The 27510-nt window shown below is 45.6% G+C and overlaps 1 protein-coding gene across 2 annotated transcripts in view; it reads left to right on the forward strand.

Moving 5' to 3' along the window:
* EIF2AK4 (eukaryotic translation initiation factor 2 alpha kinase 4) overlaps window positions 1-27510 on the forward strand; it is a 546008-nt gene that overhangs the window by 71129 nt on the left and 447369 nt on the right. For both annotated transcript variants that reach the window (XM_029600187.1, XM_029600189.1), the window contains exon 7: window positions 14606-14721. In XM_029600187.1, coding sequence (XP_029456047.1) covers window positions 14606-14721 — 116 coding nt within the window. The remainder of the gene's footprint in view (window positions 1-14605; window positions 14722-27510) is intronic.

The raw sequence follows: 27510 nt of genomic DNA on the forward strand, positions 1-27510 counted from the left end.
TGAACTGAGCTGCCAGGAGCAATTGGGTTATCAGAGCTCTAAATTTAACACAACTCCAGACCCTGTCCATTTACCCAGAATGCCAGGGCTCGAGAAAGATGAAATAGGCTACCAAGAATGTTAAAAATTTCTTGTCACAGTTGCCCAGAACTAGGTTACCCCAGGATATTTCCACCACACATTGCAAGTATGTACCCAGTACTCCACAACCCCTTCAACAACTAGGACTCGCTCCTGTATATGTGTCTGCAAAATAACAAGGTGTGCGATGTCCTGTGTAATAGCCTAATCATGAGTTCTACTCTTTTAGCACTTTTTTGTGCCGATATCCAAAGAATTTTTTAATCTTTTTGAGTAAGAGTAAGATTCAAGTTGTCATTTCATTTGTTAATTAGGGGTTAGTACTGTTGCCATATTTAGTCAGCAGAATACCCAGGTACACCAACAATAAGCCCCGCTGCTTTGCATCCAGATTGGTAAAAAAGGACTCCATCAGATTAAGGTTCATGGGGGATGTGAGACCTCCATCAAACTTGCTATACATCTGCACAACTGAAAATAGAGTGCCCTTGTTTCTCCATTCAACTCAAACTCCTCTTATAGGTAAACAAAAGTTCTAAACCCCAATTCATCCCTTAACTGTGCTATAAAAACCCATCCACATCTCACCCATTCCTGGTAACCTCATAAGAAGGTGAGCCCAGACAATGCATAATTTTGAAAAATAGAAGAGAGAGGTGGCAACTTTTTGTCAGCAAGGTTAAGATATTAGAGAAGCTCGTGCCACACTCCGAGCGTATGAGCTAGAATAAGGCTGTGAGGAAAGACTATTCTGACTATAGAAGAAGTGGTAGCTAAAAAAGAAAATAATGGAGACGTATATCACCCACGAGTGCTCTTTCACAGGGTACCCAAGCTGGACCTAAACCAATTTTTCAGGCACTGCAACCTAGAAGCCAATTAATATTAACGAAAATTAGGGAGAGAGGTACCACAACTATTAACTTACAGCCCTAAAAATGTCTGCCTCAGAAAAAGGTTTATTCAGTCTCTGTAATTGTTCTTTCCCCACTTTGGGCAAGTTTAAATCCTGAAAGAACATATCCCGGATTGCAGTATCCATCTCATGTTTTCTATATAACTGTTTATAATATGTGTGAAATATTTCTAGCATACTGTAACTGTAGTGTTACTGGTTGGCAGGCCTTGACTATTCTGTAACTGTGTTACAAAGGACTTTTGACACACACCTCTTAACAAATGGACCAATATTTTACCTGCCTTGTTTTCAAATTTATAATATTAAAATTTAATGGGTCTTAGAACAAACTGCTCATAAGTGTAGTAAGTGATTCAGGGATTGCTGTACGTCGTCCAGTTTCATTTTAGAATCAGAAGTCGTCAGTGATATGAACTTTTTAAAGTTCCAACAGCAATCGAGATAAAAACAGAATTTTCTGCATCCCTTTGTTTTCTTTTTTTCACTATATAAGCCACTGTGTTCCTTCTCATGATAGCTTTTCTGGCCTCCCACAAAAGCGTCCGAACGATATCAGGTGTAGCATTAAAGATAAGATACTCTGCCCACTTTTCTGGCAATAATCACAAAAAATTGAATCCTGAATAAGATTAGATCTCATCCTCCAGCCAGTCCATCCTACAGAAGCTTCTCCTAATGCCAGAGAAAGAGAAGCTGGTACCTGATCAGACAAATCTGTTGAAACTAAGTTAGGAAATAATACTTCAGGAATAAGGAGATAGACAATCCTAAAATGACTGTAGTATGGATTTGAATAAAAAGAATCTTCTTCCCCTGATGTAGGAGTCTCCAAATATCTAGGAGGTCGACAAGAGTCCTGTGGAATACAAGTTTTGGGAGGTCAACAGTCCATCCAATATCAACAGTATTGAAATCACCCCCTAAAATCACTTTATAGTCTGGAAACCTCAACAGTTTAGTGATCAACATAGCAAAAAAATCTGGCGAATAAACATTAGTGGCATAAACATTCCAGAGGGGAGATTTAATCTCATACAGTGTTTCTAGCAAAAAAAAAAAATATACCAGTCTTTTTTTTTTTCTAGTACAAAGGAAGATTTTTGTGTATTAAAATTGCTGCTGCCTCCCCCTTCTAGAGAGAGTAAGATGCAAAACCATGAAGTCCTACCTGTTCTCTGCTCAGTTTTAAAAGGTCTTCATCAGTCAAGTGCATTTCCTGCAAATAGGAAATATGAATCTGCACCTTTTTCGAAAAAGTGAGTATTTCTGGTATGCTTGACGAGAATGAATGCCATCAACATTTAAAGAAGCAATTTTCAGAGTAGCCATTATCAATTGGGGGTATAAAACCTCTCTGTTTATTGTAAAAGAGTAACCAACTGAAAAAGGGACGTCCTGTGTCTCCCAGCCTAAGCACAAGTGCTAAACATTGGACGACCCATCAACTTGAAAAAATGCCCACCCAGCAACCATGGCTCAACCAAATCTAAAATAGCTCCTCACCCATTAACCCTCCCAGCCTCACCCCACATTCATATGCAAATGCCACACATTCACTAGCATCCAACACACACACACACCCCAGAACACCCACAGACACTCTTCAAATAATCCCACCTTGCTCCAATGGACCACAACTCTCCCGTTTCTTCTTTCACAGCCTCTATCTTCTTCATAGCCAGGAGAATGCACCTGTTGGAGAGGCCCCTTAATGCAATAAAACAGTAAACTGTTTTAACACATCTCACCCAGAACACAGTACATAGCCATAGGAATATGAATCATGAAAACAACATTAAGAACATAGGAAATGGAACTGTCTTAAATTAAAATGAGGTATTTGAAACAGATGCTCATAAAGGCTTCATGACTTTGCCATAATATAGAACAGTTTCAATACAAAAAATAAAGAAGGGAAAATAGGCTCCGAAGTTCAGCCTTGTATCTGAAGCCCAATACATAGTTCATGAAGGAAAATAATGAAAAAGTAAAAAGAACAAAAAAAATTCAAAAGTATTCTGGAGTTTAGAATGGCAGATGCAGAATCATCCGGAACTTGCTCAGGGGAAAATGGGTATGGATAATGGTAAATCCAGGCTGCAGAGTCCACTACAGCCATGTCATTCCCTCCCTCGGCTACTGTAATTCCCTATACACTGGACTACCTCAAAATACAATTCATCCTCTTCAGATAATACAAAATGCTGCTGCAAGGTTCCTTACCTGGTCACAGATATCCTGTGACCACATCATAACGGATCCTTTTGTCATTACTCTGGTTGCCAATAAACTGGAGTATTCAATACAAGCTTGTCTCCATTACTTGCAACCTGATCCACAACGTTTCATCGCCTTGGACAAATGCCACTTTGAAATTATGCCCTCCTCGTAGATCCCTGCGCTCCTCCAACAGCTCTTTGAGATTCCATCCTCCAAGTTGGCCTGCCTTGATTCTATCAGAGAGCGGGCCTTTTTGATCGCAGGTCCCACTTTGTGGAGTTCATTACCCTTAAACCAATGCAGCCTTGACTACCCCAAAGCATTCTGGAAAACCCTAAAACATTCTTTTTCAACAATGACTTTGAGGAGCTACTAAAATTGAGATAAAGTACCTAACACCTTTTTAAGGTCCTTTCTTCAAGTTCTCCTTGCATCCTACACACCCAGGCCAACTGTTTGTTTGTATCTGTAACAATCTGTTCGTTTTTACTATGAATATTTTTATGTATCCCACCCTGAACCTTGGAGGGAGCAGGATGTGCTTTAAAAATAAATTTCACTCAGTTCTCAGCAAGGAAGAACACAGTAACAGTGCAAAAAAAAAAAAAAAAAGAGAACTGGAATATGTCTCCAAAACGACAACTCAGCTATTAAGTGTGCCCCAGCTTCTGCAGAAACTGCTCTGCTTGCAGTTTAGAGTTAATTATTTATTTATAAAATTTATAGCCCACCAATCCACAGATCTCAGCAGGTTGCAATAACAGTATTAAAAGAAACATAATACAATATTAAGATGCAACATTTAAACAGGGTACAAACATACATACAAGGTACAGTGGTTTATTCTCAACCACATATATCACAGTAGAAAAGCACGGAAGTCACCAAAATGGTTAATTAGACTGGAAATGCAGAAGAAAACAGATGTGATTTCAGAAGTTTTCTGAAGTGCCATAGGTTATTTTCTGCCTTAAGGACATCTGGTAGTTCATTCCATAGTTGATAGCCTGCAATACTAAACATATGGTCATGACACTGGGCTAATCGGATCTTTTTAAAATCTAGGACAACCAGACTTTTTGATGTGGATCATAAGGCTGGGTGGAGCAGTAGATGACGGTTGGGAAAACTACTAGGTGCAAGACCTTTTAATAGATTTAAATACTGTCAGGATTTTAAATCTAATGCACCAGCATATGAGTAACAGGTAGAGTTGGAAAGATGTAAAGGAGTCCCAGAGACCACATGGGCTACAGAGTTCTGGATGGGCCTGTAAGGCTTGCAGGGTAGACTGAGATAATCCTAGGTAGGGGGAAATGCAGTAGTCTAGAGACAATAGAAGTAAAGCCTTTGTGACAAAGAAATGAGAGGTGTTTAAGAATGGCTTAATAGTGCGGAGCTTTTGGAGTTTAAAGAAACAGCTACGAACCAGTGATTGTATTTTTGGTTGCAGGAAGAGAGAGTAGAATCTAGGACACCTAAATCTTGAGCTGTGGATTTGATTTGAATGTTAACAGCTTTAAAAGACTCAATCCATGAAAGAAAAAAATCTGTTTTACTGTTACATGATAACCAATCACTGATCTATGAAAAACAGAGCAAACGTTTGTTGACTGCAACAGAAAATGTAGAAGTGATAGGGATGAAATTTTATGTCATTGGCGTACAGTTTGAAGGAGATATTGAGCTGAGATTGGCAAAGAGGGAGCAGGTAAATATTGAATAGTATAGGAGAAAGTGAGGAGCCTTGAGGGACCACTGTAATAAGAGGTACAGTGGAGGAGGAAGAGTTGCCTGTAAACATTTGGTAAGATTGGTCTATTAGAAAGATGAAAACCAGGGAAGGACTGTAAAAACAATATCCAGTGATTCAAGACATCCCAAAAGAATATGGTGATTTATGATGTCGAAGGCTGCAGATAAATCAATAAGGACCAATAAATATTTCTCTTGTCAAATCCCTCCCTAATCATATCAAAATTATAGAGAAGCAGGGCCTCTATATTATGATGCAGTTGGAATCCGAACTGAGATTCATGAAGTATGATATTGTCAGTTAGGAAATCCTGTAGCTGATTGAAAACTACTTTTTCAATAACTTTGGATGGAGTATAGGGAGAAATGAAATTGGCCTGTAGTTTTCTAATTCAAGAGAATTTAGAACAGTTGCTTCTTTTAAATTGGTAGGCAGTTTTCCCTGTGTAAGGGAAGTGTGAACAATATTCCGGATTAATAGAGTGGAGCATGAGTTAAAAGAGCAACAGTTATTCTTAAGTGAAGCTAGTATTGTGCAGATTTCAACTCTCAAAGGAAGATCAAAGACAAACCAAGAAACAGGAGAAGAGGAAGAGACTGGTTGTAGAATCTGGCAAACCCTTTGTGATCTTGATAATTTTCCTATTAAAGAAGTCAACAAAGACCTTGCTTGTGAGAGTGGACTAGAGGGCCCATTTTAAGGTGTGTCTATCAGAGAGTGGATTACATGAAATAATCCCCATGGGTGGGAAGCAGCAGCTGAGAATCTTTGGGAGAAAAATTCTGTTGGCAGTGTCCGCGGTAGTTTTATAAAATTTTAGTTTAGGGCCAGATTCATTAAGGCTTTTCTCCCATTTTGTGTCTTTGGGAAAAACCTTTAATGAATCAGGCACTTGGCTTGATGGGCTTATCTATTTATCTCTGTTTGTTTTGCTGTTTCTCTGTTCAGTTTGTTGTAATTCTCTTGTTTGAATTTTTAATTCAGCAGAGCACCAGGGTGTGTTATGTTTTTAAAAGGGACCTGAGTCAGTTTAATGGGGGCAGTGTCATCCAGGGCAGAATGGAGTGAGGTCTGCCAACTAGGCACTAGATCTTCAACAAAGCAAAGGTAGCCAGAGGTTGCTAAAATGCTCAATCTCTATGGGGGTGGTGTAAAAGGCTGTCAGTTCTAGCAGAGTCCAGAGATTTGAGGCCAGGGATGATCATAGTGGGCCAAATTTTAAAAGGTGCGCACGGGAGTAGATTTGTTCGCGCAACCCGACGCAAACAAATCTACGCCCGATAACATGTGCACGCGCAAAGGGGTGCACAGTTGTGCAACTTGCGCGCGCCGAGCCACACAGCCTTCCTCTGTTCCGGAGGGAACTTTCCTTCCGCCTCCCCCCACCTTCCCCTCCCTCAATCTCATCGCAAATCCCTCCGATTTCTAGTATGCCAAAACCACTATCAATACCGAGTGCTCCCATTTGGCCTAGCATCCGCACCGCGAGTTTTCACCAAATGTCTCGTAGTGGTTGCAGCGTTCCTCAGGAAGGAAGGTGTCCATGTCTACCCCTACTTGGACGATTGGTTGATCAGGGCCACAACCTAGCAAATCGCTCGGTCTTCCCTGACAATTCGAACTCTAATTTCTCTAGGATTTCTTGTCAACTACGAGAAATCCTATTTACTCCCATCTCAAACCTTATCATTCATTGGAGCAGACTTGGACACCTTACAGGCAAAAGCCTTCCTTCCTCATCAACGTGTTCAAACCCTTGTGTCCCTAGCTTGCCAGTTGCAGTCTCAACCCACAGCAACAGCTCGCCAATTCCTCATTCTGCTGGGACACATGGCCTCCTCAGTTTATGTGACTCCAATGGCCCGTCTGGCCATGAGAGTCATGCAATGGATTCTGAAATCACAATGGGTCCAAGCCACTCAGCCTCTGTCGACCATTGTCCACATCACCGATGCACTCCGTCTGTCTCTTGCCTGGTGGACAAATCAATCCAACCTCCTCCAAGGTTTGCCCTTTCATCCACCAGATCCTCAAATAATTCTCACCACCGACGCTTCCAACGTCGGCTGGGGAGCCCATGTAAACAGTTTACAAACCCAAGGATTCTGGTCTCTAGAGGAAGCCAAAAACCAGATAAATTTCCTGGAGCTTCGAGCAATCCGATACGCTCTCCGGGCTTTTCAAGATTGCCTATCAAATCACATAATCTTGATTCAGATGGACAACCAGGTGGCCATGTGGTACATCAACAAGCAGGGAGGCACAGGCTCCTTCCTTCTCTGACAGGAAACTGCGCAGATTTGGGCAGAAGCCCTCTCCCGTTCCATGTACCTCAGGGCCACCTACTTGCCGGGAGTAGAAAACGTCTTGGCAGAACAGCTGAGCCGTGTCTTCCAACCACACGAGTGGTCACTTAATCCCTTGGTAGCGACCTCTCTTTTCCAGAAATGGGGTTATCCCCACATAGACCTCTTTGCGTCCCCTCAGAACCACAAAGTGGCCAATCACTGCTCTCTCATTCGAACTCAGCACTCTCGGCCCAGGGATGCATTTTCCCTCCCGTGGACAACTGGTCTGCTTTATGCATTCCCTCCACTTCCTCTTCTGTCGAAGACTCTTGTGAAGCTACGTCAGGACAAGGGAACCATGATCCTGATAGCACCGCACTGGCCACGCCAAGTGTGGTTTCCCATACTCCAGGATCTCTCCATCCGCAGACACATTCCCTTGGGAAAGGACCCGCATCTGATCACTCAAAACGACGGATGCCTCCTCCATCCCAATCTCCAAGCCTTGTCCCTGACGGCATGGATGTTGAAAGGTTAGTCCTTCAACCACTTAACCTATCGGATTCAGTTTCTCGTGTCCTCATCGCTTCACGAAAGCCTTCCACAAGAAAATCTTACTCCTATAAATGGAAAAGGTACACATCATGGTGCACTTCTCAGTCCCTTGATCCCCTTTCCTGTCCAATTCCTAAATTTTTGGACTATCTTTGGCATTTGTCAGAATCAGGTCTGAAGACCTCTTCCATTAGAATGCATGTCAGTGCGGTAGCCGCCTTCCATAAAGGTATTGGGGGTGTCCCTATTTCAGTACAACCCCTTGTAACACGCTTTCTTAAAGGCTTGCTCCATTTGAAGCCACCTTTACGTCCTCCGGCCCCATCTTGGGACCTTAATCTGGTTCTTGGTCGCCTTATGAAACCACCTTTCGAACCTCTTCACTCCTGTGACCTTAAATATCTCACATGGAAAGTGATTTTCATTTTGGCTATCACTTCAGCTTGCAGGGTTAGTGAATTACAGGCCCTAGTTACCTACCCGCCTTACACTAAACTCCTGCAGGACCGGGCGGTACTCCGCACTCACCCAAAATTCTTGCCTAAGGTAGTTTCGGAGTTTCATATTAATCAATCCATCATACTACCTATTTTCTTTCCCAGGCCCCACTCCAACTCCGGGGAACAGACTCTGCATACCCTCGACTGTAAACGAGCTCTAGCTTTCTATCTAGACCGTACAGTTGCCCACAGGAAGAGCACTCAATTATTCATGTCTTTCCATCCTAACAAATTAGGGCAACCTGTGGGTAAGCAGGCTCTTTCCTCCTGGATGGCGGACTGTATCTCTTTCTGCTATCAGCAGGCTGGCATTCCCTTTCAAGACCGTGTTAAGGCACACTCTGTGAGGGCCATGGCAACTTCAGTAGCACACCTTCGATCGGTGCTGCTTCCTGACATCTGCAGGGCTGCTACCTGGAGTTCTCTCCATACATTTGCAGCCCACTACTGTTTGGACAAAGCTGGAAGACAGGATTCCATCTTCGGCCAATCTGTCTTGCGTAACCTTTTTCTAACATGACGTACCAACACCCTTCCGCCTACGCGGTGAGGTGCGGATGTCCTCTACCAAATTCCAGCCCAGTTGTTGTGCCTGTTGCACGCCGTTGGGTGCTTTTGGTGCACGTCCGGACATCCTCAGCTCGGTACTCACCCATTTGTGAGGACAACCATCCTGCTTGTCCTGTGAGAAAGCAAATGTTGCTTACCTGATGTAACAGGTGTTCTCACAGGACAGCAGGATGTTAGTCCTCACGAAACCCGCCCGCCGCCCCGCGGTGTTGTGTTCGTTTTTCTTATTTTATTTTTCGGCACTGCCTGTAGCTTTGAAACAAGACTGAAGGGGGACCCCTGCTGGCTGCAGGGTTGGTGCCGTACTGGGCATGCCCAGTAGGGGCCAGTCAAAGTTCCAGAAACTTTGACAGAAGTTTTCCGTGGTTGGGCTCCATCCTCGATGTCACCCATTTGTGAGGACTAACATCCTGCTGTCCTGTGAGAACACCTGTTACATCAGGTAAGCAACATTTGCTTTCTCAGTCGCAGAAGAGAAGTTGGTTCGGTGGGTTTGGATGCTTTAGTGTGCCCTTGGCCATCGGGGATCCTGCTGTACGTGTTTCCTCCTTTGTCACTGGTCAGCCAAATTCTGAGGTGTATAGAGGTGCATCCCGGTTCTGTGGTGTTGGCAGTGCCCTAGTGGCCGCGATGTCCGTGGTTTGCATCTGGTGGTAGTTGGATCCCTTCGGCTGGTTCATCTACCAAAGTTTCTGCATCAGGGGCTCATATTTTTGGATCGTGAGGATCGCTTTTGTCTTGCGGCTTGGCTTTTGAGAGATGGCGGCTGCGCCTTGAAGGTTATTCAGAGCAGGTAATCTCCACGTTTCTCCAGGCTCGTCGACCTGCCACTTTGGTGTATATTTAGGTCTGGAGGGCGTTAGAGTCTTGGAGACTTCACAGACAGGTGCATCCCATGTCAGTGGAGGTTCCTTTCATCTTGGAATTTGTGCAACAGGGCTTGTCTAAGGGTCCCGCCTATAGTTCCATTTGCATTCAGGTGTCAGCTTTGGGCTTTCTTAGGGGCAAATGGCGAGGGAGGTTCTTGGCCTTGCGTCCGGACATGATTTATTTCTTAAGAGGTCAAGTATTTGCCTGTTAGCCCGAGAGAGGATTTTTGGGATTACTTCTTGGCTTGAGTACAGGTCAGTAGTGAGGAGACTGCAGGTGGCGCACTCTGTTATGTAGCAATGCCTTAATTTGGTCTTCTGAGTTTTGTGTAGGGCTACTTTTGAGCCTTTGACAAGAGTGACGCTGAAGGCTTTGACTCTGAAGGCAGTGTTTCTGGTGGCCTTCTGTTCGGCCATACAGGTTTCGGAGTTACAGGCTCTGTCTTCTAAGAATCCCTTTCTGCGGATTTCTTATGACGGGGTTTCCTTGCAGACAGTCCCCTCTTTTTGGTCTAAGGTGGTGTCCTTTCATGTTAATCAATTGGTAGACCTCCCAGCTTTTCCGCAGTGGTCTAAGGATTCCCCTAGGGGCAGGGAGCTGCATCTTTTGGATTTAAGGAGAACTTTGAGTTATCTGAAACTGTCGAATAGTTCTGTACTCTGATCACCTTTTTGTCCTGTATGAGGGTAGGAAGAAAGGAGAGAAGGCCTCTAAAGCTACCATTTCACATTGATTGATTAAAAGCGGCTATTTGCATGGCCTATATTTGTAAGTGCTGTCAAGTTCCAGCGGGGCTGAAGGCGTGCTCTACAAGGTCACTAGCCATTTCCTGTTCAGAATGTAATTTGTTGTTGCCTCAGATTTGTAGGGCTGCGGTGTGGTCTTCATTGCATACTTTCACCAGACATTACAGCATGGACGTGAGGGCGCAGGAAGAAGCATTCTTTAGTGAGAGTGTTCTGCATAAGAAAATGCCATACTGGGTCAGACCAAGGGTCCATCAAGCCCAGCATCCTGTTTCCAACAGTGGCCAATCCAGGCCATAAGAACCTGGCAAGTACCCCAAAACTAAGTCAATTCCATGTTACCATTGCTAATGGCAGTGGCTATTATCTAAGTGAACTTAATAGCAGGTAATGGACTTCTCCTCCAAGAACTTATCCAATCCTTTTATAAACACCGCTATACTAACTGCACTAACCACATCCTCTGGCAACAAATTCCAGAGTTTAATTGTGCGTTGAGTAAAAAAGAACTTTCTCCAATTAGTTTTAAATGTGCCCCATGCTAACTTCATGGAGTGCCCCCTAGTCTTTCTACTATCCGAAAGAGTAAATAACCGATTCACATCTACCCGTTCTAGACCTCTCATGATTTTAAACACCTCTATCATATCCCCCCCTCAGTCGTCTCTTCTCCAAGCTGAAAAGTCCTAACCTCTTTAGTCTTTCCTCGTAGAGAAGTTGTTCCATTCCCCTTATCATTTTGGTAGCCCTTCTCTGTACCTTCTCCATCGCAATTATATCTTTTTTGAGATGCGGCGACCAGAATTGTACACATTATTCAAGGTGCGGTCTCACTATGGAGCGATACAGAGGCATTATGACATTTTCCATTTTGTTCACATTTCCCTTTCTAATAATTCTCAACATTCTGTTTGCTTTTTTGACTGCCGCAGCACACTGAACCAACGATTTCAATGTGTTATCCACTATGACGCCTAGATCTCTTTCTTGGGTTGTAGTACCTAATATGGAACCCAACATTGTGTAATTATAGCATGGGTTATTTTTCCCTATATGCATCACCTTGCACTTATCCACATTAAATTTCATCTGCCACTTGGATGCCCAATTTTCCAGTCTTACAAGGTCTTCCTGCAATTTATCACAATCTGCTTGTGATTTAACTACTCTGAACAATTTTGTGTCATCTGCAAATTTGATTATCTCACTCGTATTTCTTTCCAGATCATTTATAAATATATTGAAAAGTAAGGGTCCCAATACAGATCCCTGATGCACTCCACTGTCCACTCCCTTCCACTGAGAAAATTGTCCATTTAATCCTACTCTCTGTTTCCTGTCTTTTAGCCAGTTTGCAATCCATGAAAGGACATCACCACCTATCCCATGACTTTTTACTTTTCCTAGAAGCCTCTCATGAGGAACTTTGTCAAATGCCTTCTGAAAATCCAAGTATACTACATTTACCGGTTCACTTTTATCCATGTGTTTATTAACTCCTTCAAAAAAGTGAAGCAGATTTGTAAGGCAAGACTTGCCTGGGGTAAAGCCATGCTGACTTTGTTCCATTAACCATGTCTTTCTATATGTTCTGTGATTTTGATGTTTAGAACACTTTCCACTATTTTTCCTGGCACTGAAGTCAGGCTAACCGGTCTGTAGTTTCCCGGATCGCCCCTGGAGCCCTTTTTAAATATTGGGGTTACATTTGCTATCCTCCAGTCTTCAGGTACAATGGATGATTTTAATGATAGGTTACAAATTTTTACTAATAGGTCTGAAATTTCATTTTTTAGTTCCTTCAGAACTCTGGGGTGTATACCATCCAGTCCAGGTGATTTACTACTCTTCAGTTTGTCAATCAGGCCTACCACATCTTCTAGGTTCACCGTGATTTGATTCAGTCCATCTGAATCATTACCCATGAAAACCTTCTCCATTACGGGTACCTCCCCAACATCCTCTTCGGAAAACACCGAAGCAAAGAAATCATTTAATCTTTCTGCGATGGCCTTATCTTCTCTAAGTACCCCTTTAACCCCTCGATCATCTAACGGGCCAACTGACTCCCTCACAGGCTTCCTGCTTCGGATATATTTAAAAAAGTTTTTACTGTGAGTTTTTGCCTCTACAGCTAACTTCTTTTCAAATTCTCTCTTAGCCTGTCTTATATTTAACTTGCCAATGTTTATGCTTTATCCTATTTTCTTCTGTTGGATTCTTCTTCCAATTTTTGAATGAAGATCTTTTGGCTAAAATAGCTTCTTTCACCTCCCATTTTAATCATGCCGGTAATCCTTTTGCCTTCTTTCCATCTTTCTTGATCTGTGGAATACATCTAGACTGTGCTTCTAGAATGGTATTTTTTTAACAATGACCACGCCTCTTGGACATTTTTTACTTTTGTAGCTGCTCCTTTCAGTTTTTTTCTAACAATTTTTCTCATTTTATCAACGTTTCCCTTTTGAAAGTTTAGCCCGAGAGCCTTGGATTTGCATACTGTTCCTCTTCCAGTCATTAAATCAAATTTGAACATATTATGATCACTATTGCCAAGCGGCCCCACCACCATTACCTCTCTCACCAAGTCCTGTGCTCCACTGAGAATTTGATCTAAAATTGCTCCCTCTCTCGTCGGTTCCTGAACCAATTGCTCCATAAACGTTCCATCCAGGAACGTTATCTCTCTAGCGTGACCCGATGATACATTTACCCAGTCAATATTGGGGTAATTGAAGTCTCCCATTATTACTGCACTACCAATTTGGTTAGCTTCCCTAATTTCTCTTAGCATTTCACTGTCCGTCTCACCATCTTGACCAGGTGGACGGTAGTATACCCCTATCACTATAGTCTTTCCCAACACACAAGGGATTTCTACCCATAAAGATTCAATTTTGTATTTAGTCTCATGCAGGATATTTATCCTGTTGGACTCTATGCCATCCCGGACATAAAGCGCCACACCTCCTCCCGGGTGCTCCTCTCTGTCATTGCGATATAATTTGTAGCCCGGTATAGCACTGTCCCATTGGTTATCCTCTTTCCACCATGTCCCTTTTCACCATGCATGCGGGTCTTTCGGGTTCCCGCCCAGTCTAGGGGTGCTTTGGTACATCCCACTTGTCTGGACTGATCTGGGTATGTTCAGGAAAGGAAAATTGGTTCTTACCTGCTAATTTTCGTTCCTGTAATACCACAGATCAGTCCAGAGACCCATCCTGTTACTGCCAACTAGTGGTTCAAGTTGGTTTGCCTTTCAGGGTATTTGGGCAGTTATTGATCATGGTTTGGGTTTTTTAGATTTAGCTTTTGGGATTGTTTTGGGCTCTAGTTTTTGGGGGTTTCCAACCCTATAGTTTTCCCTGTTAGCCCGCAAAAGGGTTTTTGGGGTTACTTCTTGGCTTGAGTACAGGTCAGTAGTGAGGGGACTGCAGGTAGCACTCTGTTATGTAGCAATGTCTCAGTTTTGTTTCTCTGACTCCAAAACCCACTTGTCTGGACTGATCTGTGGTATTACAGGAACGAAAATTAGTAGGTAAGAACCAATTTTCCTTTTGGATTATGTTTCTCTAATTGCATCACTTGGCATAGGTCCACATTAAATTTCATCTGTCATTTGGATGCCCAGTTCCCCAGTCTTGCAAGATGGTCCTGCAGATTTTTATAAACCTCTTGTGATTTAACAGCTTGAAATAATTTTGTCATCTCTATATGTGATTGCTTCACTTGATCCATTTTCCAGATCATTTAAAAATGTTAAAAAGCACTGGTATCACTATGTACCTTCCTTCATTGAGAAAACTAACCAGTCAAACCTACTGTTTCCTAACTTTTAGCCATTTTGCAATCCAGAATAAGACATTGCAGATAATGTTAAAGCATTTTTGTTTTTCTGAGATGTCAAATTCTGATGTTACCATCTTTTTCCTGAAAAAAACTCATTTTGTAAGAAATTAAACTTGCTGTTGGTTTCTGGATCTATTTCCTAGGAGTAGATGACTAAGGAATGCACACTTCAGTAAGGTTGATAATGCAAGTTTCTGGAATTTGGTAAGTGTTCTGCTTTGTAGTTTTATATTGTTGTTTTTTTTTTTAAGGCGAGATCGTCAGCTTTCTGTCCATAGTAATGAAGATTGCTCCACATCCTATGAACTCCTGCATTTTCACATAGGAGGCTATGGTCTGCAGACTGTGCACAGAGGAAAATGTATAGGTGAGTGTATAATATAGGGAGTGTTGTGTGTTTGTATATAGATATGGCTGGAACTAGGTAGGCAGTGGGTTCCATTATCATATGGAGTGCACTGCACTTGGTATCCCTGTGTTGGAGTGGGTCTGTTCTCTGTCCTTCTGGGTTGGAGACGTTCCATCTCTTAAGAACATAAGAAAATGCCATACTGGTTCAGACCAAGGGTCCATCAAGCCCAGCATCCTGTTTCCAACAGTGGCCAATCCAGGCCATAAGAACCTGGCAAGTACCCAAAAACTAAGTCTATTCCATGTTACCATTGTTAATGTCAATGGCTATTCTCTAAGTGAACTTAATAGCAGGTAATGGACTTCTCCTCCAAGAACTTATCCAATCCTTTTTTAAACACAGCTATACTAACTGCACTGACCACATCCTCTGGTAACAAATTCCAGAGTTTAATTGTGCGTTGAGTAAAAAAAAACTCTGATCCAAGATGGCGGCACGTTAAGAGCCGGAGCCAGTCGATCTCCTGCTTTTTTCCTGAAACATTGAATTTCTTGCGAAAATGCACCCGAAATGGAAGGGAAAGGTCAGGGTTTATCCCTCGACACCCCCTCCGATATCGATCCTACAGCAGGAGATTACACGGTTTCTTACCTCCTCAACCACTAATCCAGAAGTCGAGGAACCCTTGGAGCGGTGAACGGAGAGTGAGTTATCCACTCCGGAGGAGACTATTCTGAGCCCAGAACAGCGAGCAGTTCCGACACAAGGGCCAGGGCTACTTTTCCAACCCGACGCGCTGACTGAAGGAAACTCTTTCCGGGTTACTGGCAGAGACGCCAACGCTGACCGTTGCTGCACAAGCAGTACTAACAACTTCGGTCGTCCCAGAGGGAATAACAGCCAGCGTGGGAATCGCGGATATCGGACTGGGAGAAGGGGTAGCAGGGGTAAGTTCTGCGAGTTTAAGCCTGCCAACACTGCATGTACTTACCCCAACCTTTAAACCCCTGAAAATTCCAGATCGCCCTGAAGTGGTGACCATGACTGCTCTATGGGATTTGATGGCGGGAGTAGCGTCAGTTGTGAACCATCTGAGTGAGGAAGTGAGGACATTAGCTTCACAAAGCTCCAAAAATACAACTGATTTTCAAAAGAAACTTGACCAAGTTTCTAAGCGAGTATCAACCCTGGAGGAGAAGGAGCAAACAAATTTAAAATTTCACGCGGCAGTTGTTAAAGATAATCAGTCAATTGCTAGGAGACTGGAAACATTAGAGAACTCTTCAAGAAATTTAAATATCAGGATTTTAAATTTTCCCCGGGTTTTGGGTGAAAACCCTTATATTACCCTAAAAAGTTTTATGTTAAATGTCTTGTGTTTTGATGAAGGAAGTATTCTTGCAGTAAACAAATGTTATTTTTTGCCTAAAACATCTTCTGCATCAAACAGGTTAGACATCCAGGAAAATTTAACGCAATTCTTAGAAGAGTCAAATACAACAGAAATAATAGACAGAACAACTTTACTAGTTTCAATGATATCTACTATGGATGTGCAGTCTATTATGAAGAAGTATTTCAGCAAATTTCCGACTGTTTTCCTAAACGAAAATGTGAAGTTTTTTCCAGATTTGTCCCCGACCACCCAGGGAAGACGCAGAGAATTTTTAGCTCTGCGCCAACAAGTCATAGCTTTGGGTTATTCGTTTAAAGTTAAGTTTCCCTGTAAATGTTATTTGAAGAAAGGAGCTGAAGTTAATATATTTTTCACTTCCGAACAGTTAAAAAGTTTTTTATCATTGAAAACTCCTATCACATCATCACCCATAAATACTTAAATGTAATGGTTGTGTTACGTGCCTGCCTTTCATTGTAATTAATATTATTTTCTTTGTTTGATTCACTCTCATTAATAATGGATCTCTCCAAATAGCCATATGTATATGTATGGCTATATATATATATATTGATTAATATTTAAGAAAAGATGAACAACTGGTATTATGTTTAAATGTTGCTTTTATTTCTTTTTTGTTTGTTCATCTGATCTGAAATTTCTGTTTTTGCAAAATTTAAAGGTTTTGTAAATTAAAAAGTGATAATAAAGAATTAAAAAAAAAAAAAAAAAAAAAAAAAGAACTTTCTCCGATTAGTTTTAAATGTGCCCCATGCTAACTTCATGGAGTGCCCCCTAGTCTTTCTACTATCCGAAAGAGTAAATAACCGATTCACATCTACCTGTTCTAGACCTCTCATGATTTTAAACACCTCTATCATATCCCCCCCTCAGTCGTCTCTTCTCCAAGCTGAAAAGTCCTAACCTCTTTAGTCTTTCCTCGTAGGGGAGTTGTTCTATTCCCCTTATCATTTTGGTAGCCCTTCTCTGTACCTTCTCCATCGCAATTATATCTTTTTTGAGATGCGGCGACCAGAATTGTACACAGTATTCAAGGTGCGGTCTCACCATGGAGCGATACAGAGGCATTATGACATTTTCCGTTTTATTCACCATTCCCTTTCTAATAATTCCCAACATTCTGTTTGCTTTTTTGACTGCCACAGCACACTGAACCGACGATTTCAATGTGTTATCCACTATGACACCTAGATCTCTTTCTTGGGTTGTAGCACCTAATATGGAACCCAACATTCCTTTAGTTGTATCTGAATTCACTGTACTGGAACAGAAAAGCTTCATCAGATTTTTCTAATTGTATTGGGAATCCCTCTGATAAGAGAGACTTAGTATGTCCCTCCAGTTCTGCCTGGTATTGTTCTGGAATAAAAGACCATGTCCTTCTGACTCTACCATATATCTCTGTGCTGCTGGCCAGAAGTTCCATCAGTTCCTTACACGGTTCAGATTTCCTTTTCCATTTGATTGCACGTGCTCTTCATTTTGTATTTGATTTCATTTTCATATGAATTTTACCTTTGCTTAAAAGGTTTGAGTGAAGTTTTTGGTGCTAGAACTTATAGAGGGAACTTATATTTTTCAAATTGGGCATTGAAACAGTAACATAATAACATAACGCATGTTGGTAGATAAGGACCATTTTACCCACCCACTCTGCCTGCCATTTTCACTCTCTGATGAAGATGATTTCCCAGCTGTTGGCCATATAAACTTGACCACTTACATTACACTTTCTTTAGTCATCACCCTTTCTTATTACTACAAACCATGCTAAGAAGAATTCTTAGCTGATCACGTGCAGAAGTTTACTCCTTATCATTTTTGCCTATCTCTCCCCATTTACACCTCAGAGCATTACAAGTTCCCACCATCACTCCTTGCTGATCAATCCTGCCAGCTCATAGCAGCCATACCACTGCTCCGTGAAAGTCAGATTTTTGATCCTCTTCTGTTCTGGGTACATGAGCATAAGTTTCCACATTTTAACACAGGCTCTACATTTGTTTTACTCCCAACTCTCTTCCACCCCTGTTCTTACCACTGCCCTCTATATCTGTCCCAAGCATGCTTAAATTCTGTCATGATTTCCTAGTGTGTAGCCAGATGGACTCAGGACCAGTGGGTTATGTGCTCTTTTGGTAGCAGATGGGAGACTGAGTCAGATTTCAAAGCTGAAGTCACTCTAGATATACCCCTGCAGTAACCTCAGCTCTTAAGTATCTCAGTCTCCTAGCAGATGCGGACACTATCCCACACACTAAAATAGTGTTAAGAATTACAGCAAAGAAAGAAAATTTTCCTAGCATGTAGCAGATGGACTCAGGACCAATGGGTATAGTGTACTCCTGATAGCAGATGGGAGACAGAGTCAGATTTCAAGCTGACATCAGCCTACATATACGTACAGGAAACTTAAGCTCTTCTGTATTTCTCCGTCTCCTAAGCAGATAGGGACACTACACACACTTGCACAGTGTTCGAAAATCCAAACCAAAGAAGAAAGAAATCTTACCTCTACAAGACAAGCCCTGCTCTCCTGTGGTGATACCTAAGGGTCCCTCCCCCATTCGAGAATTCCTGAGGTGATTTCCGAGATCCCTCAGAGGCAAGCCTCGGTCCGGTAGCTGGTTCCCGGCGTGGACCTAGCCCCCAGAGTGGCTAAGAGGCAGCAGGTGCAATACCGAGCACGGCGGTGAAGGTAATTCCCTCTCCCCCTGCAGCCGGAGACTGCCCGGCACGAGGCTGGGAAGCACCGAGACAAGGTAAGGTAGAAAACTCTCTTAAAAGTCTCCGGTGTCCGAGGCTCGGATAGCCGCACAGATCGTCCTTCCGGCGTCTGTTAAATTGGGTTGAGCAGCACCGTCCGGGCTAGAACCCGATCCGGTGCAAGGGTCCTCACAAGTAGAGATTCTCCAGGGGGGGGGGGTCGCCATCTTGTCCGCATGGTCGTCTGCGCCATTTCCCCCCTTTGACCCCACCGCATTGTACGCTCACCTGAGCCGTGCGCACAACCAACTTCTGTGCACAGCGGCGCGCACAACGGTGCCGGGCGCACAGCGGCACGCACAACAGTGTTGGACGCACAGATAGGCCCGTGCGCACAGTGGCACGCGCATCTCCGCCAAGCGCACAAATAGCGACCTGCACGCACATCTTCCACATCCTGCACGCACATCGTCTGTGCACCCGGAGCGCACAGCTAAGTCTCCCGGCGCGCGCACCTAGGCGCACAGATGAGTTTTGAGCCACTCCACGCGCACAAATCATGGCACTGCCAGCCAAGAAAGCCAAGGGACAAGCCCTCTGCCCAGCCTGCCACCTGAGAGCTGCGCAACCCAAAGTGGCCTCTGGCCCTATGCCTGCAGTGCGAAGAGCCTCAGGGGAAACCGAAGCAAGGCCCCCCTTAGCCAGTAGAGGGATCCGGCTCCACCAATGATAGTGCCCCAGACCTCTGTATCTCCGACTCAGCCCCTTCTCAGGTGGGCACCTCGGGGGCCTCCACTCAGACATTTTCCTGGGTGGAATTCTTCAAAGGGCTGCAAACCTTTGTCCAGGCGCAATCGGTACCACCTGCGACACAGCCCCAGTCTCCACCAGAAGCGCAAGACCTTCCAAGCACCTCTCGGACCTCCCGAGACATGCCCCATCCAAGTAAAAGCCTTCCCTTAGGGGACTCAGACACCCCGGAAGACGAGACTGACTCTTTGGAGGAAGGGGAAATTCCTCCAGGGATGGAACACTACCGAACATGCTGCGATTCTTCTCCATAGACGAGTTGCCAGCCCTCGTGTCTCTGACCCTGAAGACACTGGCCATTCCAGGCGCGAGTACCACAGCGGAGCCAAAGATGAACCCCGTTCTGTTCTCCCTCCATCAAGCCTTATGCTATTTCCCAATGCTACAGGCCGTACAACAACTTATTGACCTGGAATGGAATGCTCCGGAAGCCAGCTTCAAGGGAGGACGGGCCCTAGAAGCCCTATACCCCCTGGAACCCATGGCCAAAGAACTCCTATGGTTCCCAAAAGTGGATGCCATGGTCTATGCAATCTCAAAGCGCACAACCATCCGTCGAAGGAGGAGCTGCACTCAAGGACGCCCAGGACAGACATCAGGAATCCATCCTTAAACAATCATTTGATGTTGCAGCAATGACCCTGCAGATCGCTTCCTGCTGCGCCGTTGTGACACATGCCTGCTTGCTTCTCTCCAGAGATGCAACCATCTCCGCCGAAACATTAGAACCGGCGATATCCTTCCTCACGGATGCGACCTCAGACCTGGTACGCACCTCAGCCAGGGGCGTCTCTTCTATAGTGGCAGCCAGAAGACAAATATGGCTCCAAAATTGGTAAGCCGACGTGACCTCCAAAATGAACCTCACGAGAATGTCTTTTAAAGGATCTCTCCTGTTTGGGAGTGAATTGGAGAAGTTAGCCAACAAATGGGGCGAATCTCCAGTGCCTCGTTTACCAGAGGACAGGAACAAGAGAAATCAGCGCTCCTCCCCCCCCGAAGAACCAAGGGCAGAGAAACCCAGAGCTTCAGACCGTACAAGAACACATACTATCAAACACCTCGCCCCGCAGGCAGGGACCAGTCCTTTTGGAACAGACAGAAGAGGGGAGCAGGCTCAGGTACAGGCCCCAGCCACAACCCACAATGAAAATCAACAGACCCATCCACAGGAAGAAGCCATAGGGGGCAGACTTACCCTCTTCTACCAAAGGTGGGTCGAGATAACGTTGGACAAGTGGGTCCTAACCATCATTCGAGAGGGATACTACCAGGACTTTCACAGCATCCCTCCAGACAAATTCGTGAGATCACCGTGCCACTTCCTCTCCAAGAGGACGGCAGTGGAAATCACACTGACAAAACCACTCAGCCTTAAAGGCGATAACCACAGTGCCCAAGCACCAACAAAATACTGGTCACTATTCCATCTATTTTATTGTCCCCAAGAAGAAGGGGACATTCAGGCCCATCCTGGACCTAAACACCGTCAATCGCTACCTGAGGGTACCACACTTCCGCATGGAAACCCTACATTCAGTCATAAGGGGCAGTACAACCGGGAGAATTCCTGACTTCTCTAGATCTGTCTGAAGCCTTTCTCCACATCCTGGTCCATCACGACCATCAGTGCTTCCTACGCTTTGCGATACTGGACCATCGTTACCAGTTCCGGGCGCTACCCTTTGGACTAGCTACTGCTCCTTGGACGATCACCAAAATCATGGTGGGTAGTGGTGGTGACACTGAGGAAAGAAGGAATCCTCATACATCTGTATCTGGACGATTGGCTGATCAGGGCAAAATCTCCAGAGGAAAGTTACCAGGTGACCACCAGAGTTGAGAATTACTGCAGAGTCTCGGGCGGGTCATCAACACAGCCAAGTGCTGCCTGCAGCCTTCCCAATCGCTAGAGTCCCTGGGAGTCCGGTTCGACATCAAACAAGACAAGGAGGTTCTTCCCCCTACAAGGAGAAGGAAACTGATGGACCAGTTGCAAAAACTGTTGAACTATGCTCGCCCCAAGGTATGGGACTTACCTCCAAGTTCTCGGTTTCATGACGACAACCCTAGAAGTCATCCCATGGGCAAGGGCCCACATGTGCCCACTACAACGTTCTCTACTGTCATGATGGAACCTGATGTCCCAGAACTGCTTCATTCGGACCCAGCTCCAATGGTGGCTACAGGAAGACCATCTGAGCAAGGGAGTAAGACTATCCCCACCAATCTGGATCCTGCTCAACACGGATGCGAGCCTGCGAGGATGGGGAGCCCATTGCCAGGAATTGACGGCCCAGGGGCAATGGGACAAGGAAGAGTAGGGATGGAACATAAACAAACTGGAAGCCCGAGCAGTCAGACTAGCCTGCCTACGATTCAGTCACAGACTCCGGGGCGAATCTATCAGTCATGTTGGACAATGCCACAACAGTTGCCTACATCAACCAGGGAGGAACCAGAAGCCAACAGGTGTCCCTGGAAATAGACCCCCTAATGGCGTGGGCAGAAGCAAATCTGCAAGGGATCTCAGCCGCCCACATCGCGGGAAAAGACAACGTCACTGCAGACTACCTCAGTAGAAAGAGTCTAGACCCAGGGGAATGGACGCTGTCAACCACAGCCTTCCAGTTGATAGTAAACCGCTGGGGAACCCCAGCCATGGATCTCCTGGCAACCCGTTCCAACGCCCAAATTCTTCAGCCGCAGACGAGAACTGCAATCCCGGGGAATCAACACCCTCGTCCAGACCTGGCCACAGGAAGACCTGCTGTATGCTTTTCCCCCATGGCCACTACTGGGTGGGATTATCCGCAAGATAGAACACCACAGAGGTCTAGTACTTCCAGTGGCCCCGGACTGGCCAAGAAGGCCATGGTACACAGACATGCGAAGACTTCTTGCGGGGAACCCTCTGTGCCTACCTCCACACAGGGACCTTCTCTGGCAAGGACCGATTCTCCACAAAGACCCAACTCTATTCTCTCTTACGGTTTGGCCATTGAGAGGACTCGCCTGAAGAAGAGCGGATACTCTAAGGCAGTGATTGACACCTTACTCCGAGCACACAGGTTCTCCACGTCTCTAGCTTACATACGAATATGGAGAATATTCGAAGCCTGGTGTGAGGACCGCGAGATCCTTCCACGGACAATCAAAATCTCCATGATCCTGGAATTTCTGCAGGATGGCTTGAAGAAGGGGTTGTCTCTCAACTCCCTCAAGGTTCAGGTGACCGCGCTGGCCTACTTCAGAGCCAAAATGGACGGCATCAGTCTATCAACCCTTCCAGATGTTTCCCGCTTCCTGAGAGGGGTCAAACAAATCCGACCACCCTTAAAGTGACCGGTGCCCCTATGGAATCTCAATCTAGTACTAGACTTCCTAGCGAGAGCTTCCTTCAGACCTATTCGTGGTCTGTCACTACGGCTCCTGACCTTGAAGACTGCATTCCTAGTGGCAATATGTTCAGCCCGTCTCATCTCCGAGCTTCAAGCCCTATCCTGTTGAGAACCGTTCCTCAGGTTCACAGGCCACGGGCAGCCTCCCACCCTGTTGGGGAGTAGCTTTTGTACATCCCATTGGTCCTGAGTCCATCTGCTACATGCTAGGAAATGGAGAAATTACTTACCTGATAATTTTGTTTTCCTTAGTGTAGACAGATGGACTCAGCATCCCACCCATGGCTGCCCCGAAATCCGGAAACCTCGGGTGACAATCCCCAAGAACAAGACAAGCACGGGTAAGCCAGGTATTACCCCTAGTTCAAGACACCCATAGTTGCCGGGTGTCGGCGGTTTTTGGTTGAGTGCACTGGTGGTCTCCAATTTGGAAATCAGTTTAACCAGTCCCAGTTAATCAAGTTAACCAAGTTAATAAAGTTCTTAAAACACACATATAGCCACAATTGCTTTTCGAGGAGAATTCTGAAGAGCTAAGCTTCCTGCATGGGTATATGTAGGCTGACGTCAGCTTGAAATCTGACTCAGTCTCCCATCTGCTATCAGTACACTATACCCATTGGTCCTGAGTCCATCTGCCACACTAAGGAAAACGAAATTATCAGCTAAGTAATTTCTCCATTACCTTAAAGAATATCGAGCCCCGCTCTCCTGTGGTGAAACTTAAGGGTCCCTCCCCCAGTTGAGAATTCCTGAGGTGATTTCCGATATCCCTCAGAGATGTGCCTTGGTCTGGTAGATGGTGCCCGACGTGGATTTAGCCCCCAGAGTGGCTGAAAGGCAATAGGTGCACAACAGAGTGCAGCGGTGAAGGTAAAGCCCTCTCCCCCCGCAGCTGGAGACCGTCCCAGCACTCAATCGGTAAGCGCCGAGATCAGGTAGACAGTAAACTTTAAGGTCTCCGAGGCTCGGATTGCCGTACCAATTTTGTTTCTCTTCAGGCAAAATAAAAGGGAGCATCGATCGGGTTGAGCAGCCCTGGTTGGGCTAGGCCCTGATCCGGTGCAGGCTTCCACGTGGAGACCCTCGGGGGCGCCATCTTACGCGTGGGGGGTGTCGGCGACATCTTCCCTTCTTGACCGGCGGTACCCGTGGGGCAGGCTGGGCGGCCGATTCGCCTAACTTTTGCGCGTCCAATACAGACATGCCCACAGCGGCACGCACAACTACACGCACAGCCGCATTTACAATTACATGCACGCATTGATGCTAGAGGCAATGGCACCGGCACCCAAGAAGGCCAGAAGGCACGCTCTTTGCAAAGCCTGCCACATACAAGCCGCGCAGCCTGAACTGAGTCCTGCCTGTTGTCAGCATTACGAGGAAGCCCAGGGGGAACCAAAGCCTGGTCCCTCACTGGGGATGGGTTCGGAACTTCTACAGATGATAGCTCCCCAGATCTATGCATCTCTGAAATGACTTCTCCACAAGAGATGACTAATCCCCCTGGGTTTAACATGGACCCAGGGACCTTCTCCTGGTTAGAATTTTTCCAAGGGCTGCAAGCCTATGTTCAGGCGCAATCAGCCCCGGCTGTGCCCTGGGCTCAACCCCTGCTGGAAGCACAAGATCCTCCCAGCCCTGCTTGGATGTCTCGAGACATGCCTCGCCTAACCAAGAATTTCCCTGATAAGGGACCCAGACACCTCAGATGATGATGGTGGCTTCCTGGAAGAAGGAGAAATTCCTCTAGGCCTGGAACCATACCGAACCATGCTTAGCTTTTTCCACAAGGATAAATTACCGGCCCTTGTTTCCCAGACTCTGAAGACTCTGGGTATTCCAGGCTCGGACCCTATGGCGGAATCAAAGAACCACCCCATCCTGGTGTCCCTGCATAAAGCCTCATGCTACTTCCCAATAATGGAAGCCATCCAGGAGCTGATTGACCTGGAATGAGATGCCCCGGAGGCCAGCTTCAAAAGGGGTCGGGCCTTGGAAGCCCTATACCCTCTGGAACCAGCGACCAAGGAGCGCCTATGTTTTCCGAAAGTGGACGCCATGGTCTGTGCCGTCTCAAAGCGAACAACCATTCCCGTTGAGGGAGGGGCTGCATTGAAGGGATACTCAAGATAGACGATTGGAATCCATTCTTAAGCAGGCCTTTGACGCAACAGCAATGACACTGCAGATTGCTTCCTGCTGCGCACTGGTGGCACGTTCCTGCTTGCCCCTCTCGAGAGAGGCAAATAACTTCGGAATGTATACTGGTGAGATGATGGAACCTGCGGCAGGCTTCCTGACGGACGCAAGTTCAGATCTGGTGCGTACCCCAGCCAGAGGAGTAGCCTCGGTAGTGGCAGCCAGAAGGTAACTGTGGCTGCAGAATTGGTCTGCTGACGCGATCTCTAAAGCGAATCTCACAAGAATGCCCTTTAAAGGATCTTCTCTTGTTTGAAAGCGAATTGGAGAAGTTAGCCAGCAAATGGGGCGAATCCCCAGTGCCTTGGCTACCGGAAGACAGGAGTAAAAGATCTCGGCGCCCCTCCCCCAGAAGAACCAAGGGCAGAGGCTCACAACACTTTAGACCCTACAGGAACTCACAGTTTCAGGCACCTCGTTCCTCCGGAAGGTCCCAGCCCTTTCGGAACCGACAGACCAAGAGAGGAACAGGCCCAGGAGCATGCTCCAGCCATGCTCCCCAATGAGAATGGGCCGACCCATCCACAGGAAGAGGAAATAGGGGGTTGTCTTGTCCTCTTCTACCAAAGATGGGTCGAGATCACGTCGGACAAATGGGTACTAAACATCATTCAAGAAGGTTACTCTCTGGAGTTCCGCAACATCCCTCCAGACAAATTTATGATGTCACCCTGCCACTCCCACACCAAGATACTGGCAGTGGAAGCCACTCTTACAAGACTACTCAGTCTGAAGGCAATAACTCCGGTTCCTATGCCCCAACAAAATACGGGTTGCTAGTCCATCTATTTTATTGTTCCCAAGAAAGAAGGATCATTCCAACCCATTTTGGATCTCAAGAACGTCAACCATCATCTACGGATACTACACTTCCGCATGGAGACTCTTCATTCCGTAATAATGGTAGTACAACCAGGAGAGTTTCTAACCTCCCTGGACCTCTTCGAAGTCTACCTTCATATTCCAGTCCATCAAGATCACCAGCGTTTTCTACGCTTTGCGATACTGGGCCACCATTACTAGTTCCGAGCGCTACCTTTTGGCCTAGCAACCGCCCCCAGAACATTCTCCAAAATTATGGTGGTCATGGCGGCAACACTGAGGAAGGAAGGGATTTTGGTACACTCTTACCTGGACGACTAGCTGATCAGGGCAAAGTCTTCAGAAGAGAGCTGGCAGGTGACCAGCAGAGACAAGAACCTACTGCAGGAACTGGGTTGGGTCGTGAACATGAGCAAGAGCAGTCTGTAGCCCTCTCAATCTTTAGAGTACCTGGGGGCCCGTTTCGACACCAAACAGAACAAAGTCTTCCTCCCTCCCCGAGGAGAAGGAAACTGATGGAACAATTACGACGATTGATGACCAATGCAAGCCCCAAGGTATAGGACTATCTTCAAGTCCTCGGCCTCATGGCATCAACCCTGGAGGTCGTCCCATGGGCAAGGGCCCACAAGCGACTGCTCCAGTGCTCCTTACTGTCACGATGGAACCCATTGTCCCAGGACTACTCAATTCGCCTCCAACTACCAGCAGAGGTACCTTCTCAGCTTCAGTGGTGGCTACAGGAAGACTACCTAGGCAGAGGAGTAAGCCTATCCCCACTGAACTGGATCTTGCTCACCACGGATGTGAGCCTGCGAAGGTGGGGAGCCACTGTCAGGAACTGACGGCCCATTGGCAATGAAACAAGGAAGAGGCGGAATGGAACATAAACCGCCTGGAAGCTTGAGCAGTCAGACTAGCGTGCCTGCGATTCAGCCACAGACTCTGAGGCAAAGTGATTTGAGTAATGTCTGAACTCCATACATTACCAGTACAAGGTTCTGCCCTTTGGTCTTTCCTCCGCTCCCAGAGTCTTTACCAAATATTTGGCTGTGGCAGTAGCCCATTTGAGATGTCAAGGGATTCGATTATTCCTTTATCTAGACAATTGGCGAATACGTTTCTCCCGACCTGAACTCCTTGTCTCAGCAATTAGAGAGGACAATCTTGTGTCTAGAAACTCTGGGTTTCCTTATCAACTACGAGAAATTGGTACTCAAACTGACTCAGATTCTTCAATTCATAGGAGCCAGGAAAAACACTGTCAAATCTCGTGCATTCCTTCCCCAGGAGAGGATAAATCAGATTCATCACCTAGGTACAGACTTAGTTTTAAAGTCAAAAGTCATTCCCCATCAAATCCTAATTGTGCTGGGTCACTTGGCGGCTGCCATTCATGTAGTTTCCCACACTCGCCTACGTAAGCGACACCTTCAATGGGGATTA

Source organism: Rhinatrema bivittatum, chromosome 4 (genome assembly GCF_901001135.1).
Source record: "Rhinatrema bivittatum chromosome 4, aRhiBiv1.1, whole genome shotgun sequence".
Classification (NCBI taxonomy): Eukaryota; Metazoa; Chordata; class Amphibia; order Gymnophiona; family Rhinatrematidae; genus Rhinatrema; species Rhinatrema bivittatum.